The sequence below is a fragment of the Octopus bimaculoides genome, chromosome 7 (assembly GCF_046866305.1).
Source record: "Octopus bimaculoides isolate indiv1 chromosome 7, ASM4686630v1, whole genome shotgun sequence".
Classification (NCBI taxonomy): Eukaryota; Metazoa; Mollusca; class Cephalopoda; order Octopoda; family Octopodidae; genus Octopus; species Octopus bimaculoides.
The window spans coordinates 64,355,289-64,368,006 of record NC_142934.1 but is presented as its reverse complement, the minus strand read 5'-3'; the positions used below and the strand labels follow the sequence as shown (position 1 = coordinate 64,368,006).

The following is a 12,718-nucleotide window of genomic DNA, read 5'->3' as shown; positions in this document are numbered from 1 at the left end:
GCAAGCTTCTTACCCCACAGTCACACCTATACCTATATCTATATATATATATATATATATATATATATATACACACACACACACGCATATATATTAATGACTGGGATCAGTAACTGGACTGTGATCATGCTGACTGGAACATTATCTTTGAAGACTTTCACTGATTATGTTGACTGGCACCAGTACATGGTACTTATTTCATCTTATCAAGGAAGACAAACAAAATCAACCAAGCATAAAGGACGGTAACTGAGATGAAACCAAACACCAAAACATTTTTGTTCAACACGCCTATTTTTCATTGTGCGCGTGTGTGTGTGTGTGTGTGTATGTGTGTCTATACAGCAGGCTCCTGCAGTTTTCATCGGCCAAATTTTACTCACATGGCTTTGGTAGACCCAAGGCTATGAGAGAAGATGTACTTGCTCAAGTTTCCATGCAGTGGAATCAAACTTGGCACCATATGACTGCACAGTTTTCAACCATAGAGTAGAAAAATTTGTTTTTCTAATTCAGAGTCCAAGACTTATAACCATTACCACCAGCATCAAATCACATCAGGTTATCACAATTTCATTTCCTCAATTTTAATTTTAACCCTTGCGATGAACTGGCATCCAATTTTATAAGCCAGGGGAGGACAGAAGGCAAAGACACCCAACAATCCAGTGAACTATGAACTGAGAGAGAGAGAGAGAGAGAGAGAGAGAGAGAGAGAGGAGTAGAAGAAAGAGAAGATATCATTCATATATATACATATTTAACAACCTTCATATCACCATTACCAACATCAACAACATATTAACACCAACTTTAATCATGCTGGCATGGACTGAGCTGAATTGGACTGCGACGGGTTAGTCAGATCTGTCAGATATATCCTTTGTGTCAAACTTCCGTCATTTTTAGCAATGTGACTCAAAGTCCTAACACCTATCTTCACCACTACAAATACTTAAAGATTTAATATATTTGGACCCAGCAAAGTTCAAAAGGTGGGGAAGAAATGGGAGAAGAAGGGAGAGAAAAAACAAAAGACTAAAAGAACATCCAGCTTATAGTGAATTTATCAGCATCAATAACACACACACATACACACACATATATATATATTATATACACACATGCTTGCATACACAAACACATATACATGTTTGCTTTTCATTTTTTATTCTTTATTGTTACTTTTTTTCTTGAAAAGCTGCCTCTCAGAAGAGAATCAACCACCTGATTGCAACAAACATGGAAAAATGACCAATCAAAGTGTCATGAACTGAGAGGCTAGCAGACAGACACAGACAAACAGACAGACACAGACAAACGGACAGACACAGACAAACAGACAGACGGCTAGTCTGGGGATGTTTTGAATGGTTTAATATAGAGCATCATCAACATCGTCATTGTCTACAACATCAACGACAGAATAAGATATACAGTGGAAACAAAAACAAACACTTAACAAAAAAGTAAACAAATCTATACTAGCATTTACACACACACACACACACACACAAAACTCCATCCCCTCACCCACTCAAAAGTAAAATGTTGAATAACAACATAAAAAACCCCCAGCAAATATTCATTTAGGAAAAGCTCCCCACACTTACTGAAGGGCCCATGGCTGAACCTGTTTTCACACATACATACATGTGTGTGTGTATAGATGGGTGTATACACTGAAGGTGCATGACCTAGTTGTAAGGGTGTTGTACTCATGATCACAGTTTCAATTCCTAGACTAGGCACTATGTTGTGTTCTTGAATAAAACACTTCATTCTACACTGATTCAGTTGACTAAGCTGTAAATGAGAAACCCCTGCAATGGACTGGCATTCCATTTTATCAGCCCAAGGAGGACAGAAGGCAAAGACACCCCACAATCCAGTGAACTATGAACTTAGAACAAAATGGGAGAGAGAGAGAGGAGTAGAAGAAAGAGAAGATATCATTCATAAATATATACATATGTCAAAAACAAAGCCTGTATGTAGTCAACCAGCCTGCTGAAAATAACAGCCAATTATCGTCTAGACCAGGGGTTCTCAACCATTTTTCATCTATGCACCCCTTTGATTACTATTTTATTCTGGTGGACTCCCACTGCCATTTAATGTTTAAAAACTAGTCTTATAGAAACTTCTTTCAAAATTCCTAATTTATTTTTCACACTTGTGTAGGTTGCACTAAGTAAAATGTTAGAGAGAAAAAAAACTAGCTGTTTCTTGCAATACATACCAATGCATACATCTAAAGCAAAATTTTTTCAGGGGCCCTTAAAATATTATTGTGGATCCCCAATTTATTATTTTGTTGCATAGACCCACCAAAAAATTCTTATATAGACCTTCAGGGGCCATGTGGTCCCCAGCTGCAAACCACTACTTTAGACCCTGTTGCAGCAGCTTCAAAAATAAAAAGAGACATTGGACAATGTAATTCTAGATATAGAATAACAGTAGGTGGTCAAGGCTGGAATGCATTTGGTCAAAGGCCAACTTATTCAGAGCTGACATACGGTCAAATGGTTAAATAACAACACTACTACTATAATGTATACATAATAGCTTACTGCTTAACCTAGTGTTGACACAGCCATGTGGAGAATCATATACTTTCTCCGTGTCAATGCTTTGTTGCCAAAGCAAAATAACAGAAAAATATTCTGATATTTTACAAAGTTTGGAAATTTTTGAGGCTTTGGTCTTCAAAAATTTACAAAAACTGAGAGTAAAGGATTTGCAATATGAACACATATTCGCTGCTTTCTTCCAAGGAATTTAATGCTCTTAGCTTAGTTTTTCCTTGGGGCTGGCCAGATTGGAGCAATATCGAGAATAACCAGCTGAAATTGCAAAGATAATCTTGATCTCAACTGATGAAAGAAAACTCTGAATGACCTGTCCTTGTTTTCTTTGTATCGTCTATCTGGATGTTTTGTTGTCCCTTTCTTGTATCACCTAACTGTCTGGATGTTTTGCGTTCTTGTCCCATTTTGTATTATTTATACATATATAAATATTAGACGACAAAAGACTGAGATACATGGCGCCTTGCTGTACTCAAGGAAACCCTACAGCAGCAGTGTTAAGGCCACTCCCCCTGATGAAGAGGATTGGCCTGCAAGAGGCTCGTGCCAATGCCACATAAAAAGCATTCATGCTGGTTCCATGTGAAAAGAACTTGTGCTGGCACTACATAAAAGCTTTCATGCCAGTGCCATGTTAAAAGCACTCAGCACACTCAGTAAAATGGTTGGCATTAGGAAGGGCATCCAGGTGTAGAAACGAAATCAAATCAGACTAGAACATAGTGCCACTGTAACTACCAGCTCTGGTCAAACCATCCTGCCCATGGCAGCATGGAAAATGGATGTTAAAGAATGATGTTATAAGTCATTTAAGAATCCATAAAGTCAGGAAAAATATCCGCTTGTATATTTGTCAATGGAGTGAGTAATTAATCAAAGCAAATAGCAATTTAGATCCATTTCAGCTGATCTTACAGGGGATTAGAAAACCAGATACTAGATAACAGCAGTTAACTAATATCACATGTATAAATACACATTCCAATCACTGTGATAAAATGGAAAGGAGAAACTCAGAGTAGTGACAAGCAGGAAACCTTATCTTGAAATAAATAAGTTCTACAAGTACCAAGTACATATTTTCAGCCATTTGTAAATCCAAACATGCACACACACACACACACACACACACACACATGTATACATTCACACACATTGCATGAATATGTATTAGTATGTATGAGATACATACTCACATATATACATGTATAAAGACAAGTGTTTAATAGAACATGATTCTATCAGATTGGAGCCTGGTGCAGATTTCTGGTTCGCCAGTCCTCAGTCAAATCGTCCAACCCATGCTAGCATGGAAGGCAGACGTTAAATGATGATGATGATGATGATGATAATTTCTAAACCTAAGGCTTCTGCAAAACTGTAGTAGTAGTAGTAGTAGTAGTAGTAGTAGCAGCAGCTGTAGTAGTAGAAGTAATGTAGAAAGAGGCTTGGCTACATAATGTATTCCAAAGTGCTCCAAAATAGTTGTTATGGTATATGTGTGTGTGTGTGTATACAGGGATGGCCATAAGTTGCTTTACCCATTTCTAATAATAATAAAGAACTGGGTAAAGCAACTTATGGCCATCCTGTGTATACATATATATATACATACACACAAAATTTTATATACACATACATACAAAATTATTATATATATATATATATATATATATATATATATATATATATATATATATATGTATACTGCAGTTTTCTAAATCAGAATAAATATGCTGAATATATATTACATTACATTATAGACAATTTGTGAGACAATAAACACATTTTATCTCAGCCACTTACCACCAACTTCAACATGATGTATCATTTTACAACTATTTATCTTTTTTCCATAATCATATATAAATACATTTTTATTATATATAGTTATTTGTTTTTCAAGGTGGGAAGATGTTTTTTTTTTGTTAGTTTTCTTTTTTTAGATCTGTTTTTTTGCTATGGAAATGACTAAAGAGCATCAATGTAATCGAGCAATATTAGAAAAGTACTCGAGCACATCAGCCATGCTGAACTCAAGCGATATCAAAGAGTCAGGGTAACAGTTATTTATCAAGTTTTCGTAATGCTTGTATGCTCGAATGAATTCATCTTGCATTGTATGCCAAACCACCTGGAGGAAAAAAAAAAAGAAAACAAATACATCATGTTAATACAGGGAGGTCAGAAATTTTGAGGAGAGAAGTGTTAGTGGATTAAACAGAAAGCATTTCACTGCTATTTTATTTTATTGGTCCCTACCAAAAGGATGAAAGTAAAGCTGACCTTAGCAAAATTTACATTCAAAGCACAAACAGCCATGTTAAATACTGGTTTCAAATTTTGGCACAAGGTCAGCAACTTAGGGGGACCGGCTTAAGTTGATTACATCAACCCTAGTGCTAAACTGGTACTTATTCTATTGACCCCAAAAGGATGAAATGCAAAGTCAACCCTGGTGACATCTAAACTCAGAAAGTAAAGTCAGAAAAAAGGTCACTGGTATGGACAAAATGTTTAGTGGCATTTTTTAAGGATGAAAGGCAAGTAAACCTCAGCGGAATTTGAACGTAGAACATAAAGACGGACAAAATGCCACTAAGTATTTTGCCTGGCATGTTCACAATTTTGCCAGCTCCCCACCTTAAATCACACCAAATATTGCAAAGCATTTTGTCCGACACTCCAGTACCTATCTTTCTTTCTTGTTCCAGAGACAGAAAAAAAGATATTTTAGTTGCAGACAGAGTCACTGACTCAATGTAAATGCCTCTTCTGCTAGTATATAGCTGGTATTTTTTTTCCTTTAACATTCTGTAGCAAAGGTTAAATATAGTTGATTGGATCAGTCCTCAACCCAAGCAAATAGCTAATGTTTATTTTATAACTCTGAAGAAAGATCAGAAGGCAAATTCAATAGCAGCATTAGCATTTGAAGACAGGAGACAGAGGCAAATATCTTGTAATATCTGCTAATTCAACACCTTTCTTTCTCTCTCTCTCTCTCTCTCTCTCTCTCTCTCCCTCTCTCTCTCTCTGAGACACCTACAAACATTATAGACTCAACAATAATACACTAGAAAGACACTCCAATATCATTTTTGAAACACTCTTTCCTTCACCGGATCTACACATATGCAAGAGACACACACAAAAATAACTGCACCTATGATAACCAAATCCTGTGCTAGATTTATAAGCACTTCAGTATAGAGAGTTGCAATCAGGCTCCAAAATAAAAACCAAGTAAGAAAACTTTCCCAGAGCATTCAGCCATACAAAAAAGAAACTAGAGAGCTAAATAGATTCATGTTCTGAGTCATACTACACTCCACACAGCTAACTATTTGCTGAACATTATGCAACATTAATATATTACTTCTTTGTAACTATCACATCAACGAGGGAGCCTCTACATGATTGTCTGACCTGTTAGAAATAACAGTTAAATCTCACTCAAATTACATCCAACCAATATAAATAAAGAGGGTTGTGTTGAACAGTGTAGACCATGACATATAAAAAGACAGAAAGGTTGTGAATAGAACACCTTTGACTGTAAATCTGCTTAATCAGAGTTGATATGAGGCAAAACAATATGAACCTGCCTCAGGTAACCTCTTGAAATGATATGGTGTGATATATGAGGAGTTACTTTTGTAGTAGCCTTAATTCATCATATGGTTCAACACTGACAACTGGTCCTTGAGAGCTTTTAGGAAAGGCACTCTGTCGTAAGCATTTGGGAACCAAGTCTGTAGGTTGAGGACACCTTCCTCCCTCCCAGCCAGCAGTTCTTGAAAAAGGTAATGAACACCACCCTTTCCTCATGACTAAGCAGTAATAAAAACAGAAAAGATAGAAGGCACTGAAACTCACCTCAAAGAGATTCTCTTCTTCACACAAATGTTTCTCAACTTTGCGATATAAATGTTCCAGACCTTTCTTCACCTTTGAAGAGAAATGGATGTATAAATTGAATTATAAAGTCATAGACCATAATTCTATTCTAAACAATAAACAATTCCTCTTTTTCAATTCACTAACACAATTATATATCAAATCTCATTTAAGACATTTATTGAAACAAATATTTCTTCAAAGGGTCAGCCTGCATCTGGGCCTTTAAAATTCACTTCCCAACAGAATGCCAGAATATCACAAACATTCCCAGAAGATACTATAGACATACTTATCATTTAAATCAAGTGATTTTGTCGAATTAAGCACCTTCAATTTTAACTCTGACAAAAAAAAAGCTGGAGTTCAATACAGGCATACCTCAGCTTAAGTCGTTTCAATTTAAGTCATTCTTGATTATACAGGAGTTTTCAAAAATAATATATGGAAAAATAGAAATCATGTTAAGTCATTTTACTCAACTTTACATCTGTCTACCACAAATATTGGAATTATAAAATCACTAGAAAACTGTGAAAAGCACATATTATCATGTTACTGTACAATAAATAAGAATAAAAGCATATAAAATCATATTAAAATACATACAGTAAATGTTAAGATATGCACCATAAAGTAGTGTAGCTTAGTGAGCAAAATCATGAAATCACGAAACCACCAAATTGTATGTATGTATTGGTAAATTTTAAATAATTTTAGATTACTTTTTTTTTTTACTGTACTTTATTAAAAAATAAAACTTATTTGTTTGTAAGCTTAAAATAGGTTTTTATTAACCATGTATTATTAACCATAAACAAAGTACAGAACTAGGAACGGTTATTATTGGTTTAACCTAGAGACAAATAAATTCGGCCTACTCTAGCCTAGAGACAAGTTAATTCGACTTAAGTCGTGTCTCCTGGAACCAATTAATGACAAAGGGTGAAGTATGTCTGTACTCTATCCACTCACACATTCCAATGCATCTGTAACATTTACATATGAATTATTGGAGTAAGTGTTTAATATTTTCTACAGTTACAGGTATAGTCATTAACGTAATTAAAGAGTATGCTCCACAATCACATGATTTCTTGTTCAATCCCACTACCCAGCACCAAGGGCTGGTGTCTTCTACAATAGATTCAGACCAATTGAAATAACTGAAATTCAATAGATGGAAACCGTGAGGAAGCCTATTGACTGGACTGTACTTGGGTATTAAACTTATTCTGTCCTCCAGTTTAACATCACCAACTGGCTTTTCAGTGACTTTAGTAGTGCCCATCCTGTTGTGAGCATTTGGACTTAGTTTCTAGTCAACAGATAAACTAAGAGTTCTCCAATGTCCATCAAAATGAGGTCTGGGGCAATGCTCATCCTCCCCTGACTTACTCAAACACTGAAACATCAAGTGACACCAGTATCTATTTAATATTCATTAACCCTTTCGATACCAAACCGGCTGAAACCAGCTCTGGCTCTGTAGTACAAATGTCTTGTTTTCATAAGTTTTGAATTAAAATCTTCTACTAAACTTTAGTCACACTAGCTTAATGATAACTAAGTTATTTTACTAAATTCTTTGTTATATTTAAAATTAACTGAAAGAAACACAGAACATCTTAAAATAAATATGGTAACAAAAGGGTTAAAAGAGACTGGTAGTAGCCATAGCCTTTTTAGGATGTCATAGACTGAATGGTTGACAAGAAAATACGTGCTGAAACAGAATTCTATAAAGAGGTGAACATCTAATGCTGCTTAAGTAAGGGACCTTAACACTTTGTTCTTTACTGGCCCCTAGATCCCTTTAGGGTTTAGAGGGTCAGCAAATAAGTGTCCAGGAACAAAACCACTGCTTTAGCAATAGGAGACACAGAAATTTGTCTTAAATTTTGTTTAATCATTCCAAGATTCAAGGACTAAACCATTTTCTTGGTGCTAAAGCAACCCAATACAGAATAACAGTCAACTTTACCTCTTTGCCAGGGTATTCCTTAATGACTTTTCTTAGTTCTTGTTTGCTGAAGGCCAGCTGGTAACCGACCTCCTCCATTTTCACACCAGCAGCAACTCTACTTTCAACCCCTTCGAAAAATATCTGTAAAATTGAAATACACAAAAGTTGAATACTGTAACAAAATTAACAAATATTTCATCTCATTCCAACAAAGGGTCTTAATCAAATTGTTAGAATTTTCTTCTTCACTATAAAATAATCTATTCAAATTTCAGTACTTTTTATAACAAAAACAATTAATTTTTTCAAAAGTTTTTTACATTATTTTTGTGCATGTTAAAAAGTGATTCTCTTAAACTTATAGACTGTAGAGCCAAGTCAGACAGTTCATAACCATATATCAGTATTTGGCATGTAAAACTGAAAGAGCCTGTCTCTCCAAACCACACTCATATCTTATATCAGCACTTCAAAACCCCATCAATTATACAGTACTACAACTATAAACAGAAGTGATTTGTACCACCTCAAGGTTTTATTGAATTTAGTTGGACTGAACATTTCAACATCAAATATCCTAGCAAGCAGTAACAGAATACACATCATGGAACCTTGAAACAAGAAACAACAATTCTGTTCCCAAACTCAGTCCTCAGACTGGGAAAAATGCTTAACAGTATTTCATCTGTCTTCATGTTCTGAGTTCAAATTTCGCCAAGGTTAACTTTGCCTTTCATCCTTTCAAAGTTGATAAATTAAATTCCAGTGAAACACTGGAGTCAATGTAATCAACTAGTCCCCTAGTCCCCTCCTTCCAAATTTCAGGCTTTGAGCCAATAGTAGAAAGGATTATTAAGCAGTTGCTGACTGGCCCCAACGTGGTCCTGATCAAAAGCATTCCAGTCATAACACTCGAGACATCTTTCAGGCATAGTTCCCCATTGACTATATTGTCCAAAGTGTTTTCTCCCAAGTAAGAGAGATTAAAGTCATTGAAGTTCAGTCTGGATACTTGTAAGTGAATATTTACAGGAAAAACATAGGTGAGAAAAGAATTTCAGAAGGCAACAGTTTGAAGAAGAAGTGCAATGGAAAGGTGAAACATAGTGAACCTCACAAGGAGGAGAGTTAATATGTTAAAATGAGACATACGTGAATCTTCTCTAGTGGTCGGCCAAGCAGTGATGTTGTATACTTGTGTAGACTCTCCAGATATTTTTGTTTGAAGTCTTTCTTTTCACTTTCCAAGCAAGATATTTTAAGCCGCGACAAAATGGCTACAAAGACGAATGAATAAATTTAAGAAAACTATAGAGCAAAGTAAAAATAATTTTCTTCTGTTGTTTTGAAGATCTATTTTCAAAAATATCTGTGAGCAGTATGTATGTACATACATACATACGGAGTGATATAGTGAGTAAAAGGGAATGAAAGAGGGAGATATATATATAAAAACTAAAACTGGCACTTCATTGGTTATGACAATGAGGGTTCCTGATGATCCAACCAACAGAACAGCCTGCTCATGAAATTAACGTGCAAGTAGCTGAGCACTCCACAGACACATGTATCCTTAACATAGTTCTCAGAGAGATTCAGCATGACACAGAATGTGATGAGGCTTTCCCTTTGAATTATAGGTACAACTCATTTTTGCCAGCCAAGTGGAGTGGAGCAACATGAAATAAAGTGTCTTTCTCAAGGACACAACATACTGCCTGGGAATAAAACTCACAACCTTACAATTGTAAGTTGAATACCACCACTAAGCCACGCATCTTCCCTCACACACACATATTCTTTTATATGTTTGTCATTTGACTGTGGCCATGCTGGAGCACCGCCTTTAGTCGAACAAATCAACCCCGGGACCTATTCTTTGCAAGCCTAGTACTTATTCTATCGGTCACTTTTGCCGAACCGCTAAGTTACAGGGTCATAAACACACCAACATCGGTTGTCAAGCAATGATGGAGGGGCAAACACAGACACACAAACATAATGGACTTCTTTCAGTTTCCATCTACCAAATTCACTCACAAGACTTTGGTTGGCCCGAGACTATAGTAGAAGACGCTTTATGTGCATGTGTGTGCCTGTGTATATGTATGTGAACATCTTTCACTGATATCAATAAAAAACGAAACATTATTAAGAAAGCCAAAAATTAAGTATTCTTCAAAGTCCTTAGTAGTATCTGTTATGTACTGAGGTATAAACGCTCCTTTATCGCTCAAACCGGAGATTAGTTTCATTGGAAACATGTAACTAATAACACTGTTGTTTACCATCTAATACAAAAACTAAAATTTCAAAGCAAACAGTTTTAGAAATGATATTAGACTAAAATATGTTGGAGAGAGAGTGAAATAAATATTTATACTCACAATTCATTCGGTGGTAATTTTCTGCAACAGAAAAACAAAGACAATCAATTAAATCCCTTCTTATATTTGATTGGGTTAATTTTATCAACATAAAAAAAGATGAAAAGCAATGTCGATGTTGAGTGGATTTGAACTCACAATGTAATAAATCTAACAAAATACTTCAAGGCATTTTATCCATCACTCTACTGATTTTGTTAATCTACTGCCTTTTATGAACTGCAATAATAATGATTTCATCAATAAACCTAGCTACATGGCACTGTTTGTAACAGGTAGGAATATAATTGAATGATGTATCCTGGATTTGTAGCTATTTTATTAACACTGAAGGAACAATAAGCCAAAATCAACTCCAAAGGGATTAAGCACAGAAATGAGTCACAGCAGGGATCTACTCTAGCCCTGGACTTATAACACCAAGCTCACTGCAACTATTTATAAAGTGGTATATGACTGCAAATCTTGAAGGAGAGAATGATTGATCTAACTGATCCCCATTATTGACAAGTACTTATTTTTTTCAACTTCCTGTTGGTAACTCCTACCTGCTTTCCAAATAAGAGACCTCTTGTTCCAAATGTTTTCAAAGGCACAGAGCAGGTGGATAATTTGTTGACAGAGGGAATGACAATATCATCACCTGTAGCCCAGTAATTTGTGTAACTGATAATATGATAGTGTGTACTGGTGTCACATAAAAAGCACTTGTGCCAGTGCCATGTAGCAAGCACTCAAGCACTCGTGCCAGAGCCACATAGAAGTGCTAATGCAGTGTCACATTAAAAGCACCCAACACACACTGTAAAGTGGTTGGCATTAAGAAGGGTATCCAGGCATAGAAACCAAGCCAAATCAGAGTAGATCTTAGTACAGCTCTCCGGCTATGGTCACACCATCCAACCCATGCCAGCATGGAAAACAGATGTTAAAGGATGATGATGATGATGATAATGATGGTGATGATGATAAGTGATACATAAGTATGTTCAAATTCTACTAATGGGCCTGATTTTCTTTTTTTTTTTTTTTTTTCACAAATTGGTGATTATAATGTCTCGTGGGATTTAGATTAAAATCTTAAATTATTTCATATAAATTGGCAGATTTTCTTTAATGAGGTTTAGCTCCTCTACTAGCAGACCTAGTAACTCTATATATGCTTCCTCACTGGATTTATAAATATCATTTCAGCTTACCATTTATAATAGAAAATCAAACAGTATACTAACATAACAACAAGTTCACCAATTATGATCGTTAATAAAATCAAATTAGTCCAAGAGAGAGCAATCAATACCTACCCATGTATATGACATGTTCAGGCGTCTTTTGATGTTCCTTGGCAACACGTACTATTTCATCAGATATTGTATGAACTAATTTACAATAGGCTTTTTCCAAATCGGCACGTCTGTCAGAACCTTTGAATATTATCTCAGCTTGTTTTGCAAATTCCTAAATATATAACAGAAAGGTCAATTAGAAATGTACAGCAAAATAAACAATGACATTCCTGAAAAATGTCTGATTTAAATTAAACGCATATTTAGGAAGCTTGCTTTGCAACCATATGGCTTCAGATTCAGTGGCACTGCATGGTATCTTGGGCTAGTGTCTTCTACTATATTTGTATCCATCTTTAATCCTTTAGCATTTAGATTACTCTGTCAAACATAATGCTTACTTATTCACATTGTTTTGAATTGTTGTTGTTGGCACTCCGTTGCTTACGACGTCAAGGGTTCTAGTTGATCCGATCAACAGAACAGCCTGTTCGTGAAATTAACGTGCAAGTGGCTGAGCACTCCACAGACACGTGTACCCTTAACGTAGTTCTCGGGGATACTCAGCGTGACACAGTGTGACAA

The 12,718-nt window shown here is 35.6% G+C and overlaps 1 protein-coding gene across 2 annotated transcripts in view; it reads right to left on the bottom strand.

The window, feature by feature from the left end:
- Positions 1 to 4,441: 4,441 nt before the first annotated feature.
- LOC106878086 (exocyst complex component 1) overlaps positions 4,442 to 12,718 on the bottom strand; it is a 61,001-nt gene continuing 52,724 nt past the window's right edge. For both annotated transcript variants that reach the window (XM_089355453.1, XM_089355454.1), the window contains 6 exons: positions 12,152 to 12,305; positions 10,848 to 10,868; positions 9,613 to 9,737; positions 8,479 to 8,601; positions 6,474 to 6,545; positions 4,442 to 4,728 (listed from right to left, as the gene is read on the bottom strand). In XM_089355453.1, the coding sequence (XP_089211579.1) occupies positions 4,576 to 4,728; positions 6,474 to 6,545; positions 8,479 to 8,601; positions 9,613 to 9,737; positions 10,848 to 10,868; positions 12,152 to 12,305 (648 nt within the window). In that variant the 3' untranslated portion in view covers positions 4,442 to 4,575. The remainder of the gene's footprint in view (positions 4,729 to 6,473; positions 6,546 to 8,478; positions 8,602 to 9,612; positions 9,738 to 10,847; positions 10,869 to 12,151; positions 12,306 to 12,718) is intronic.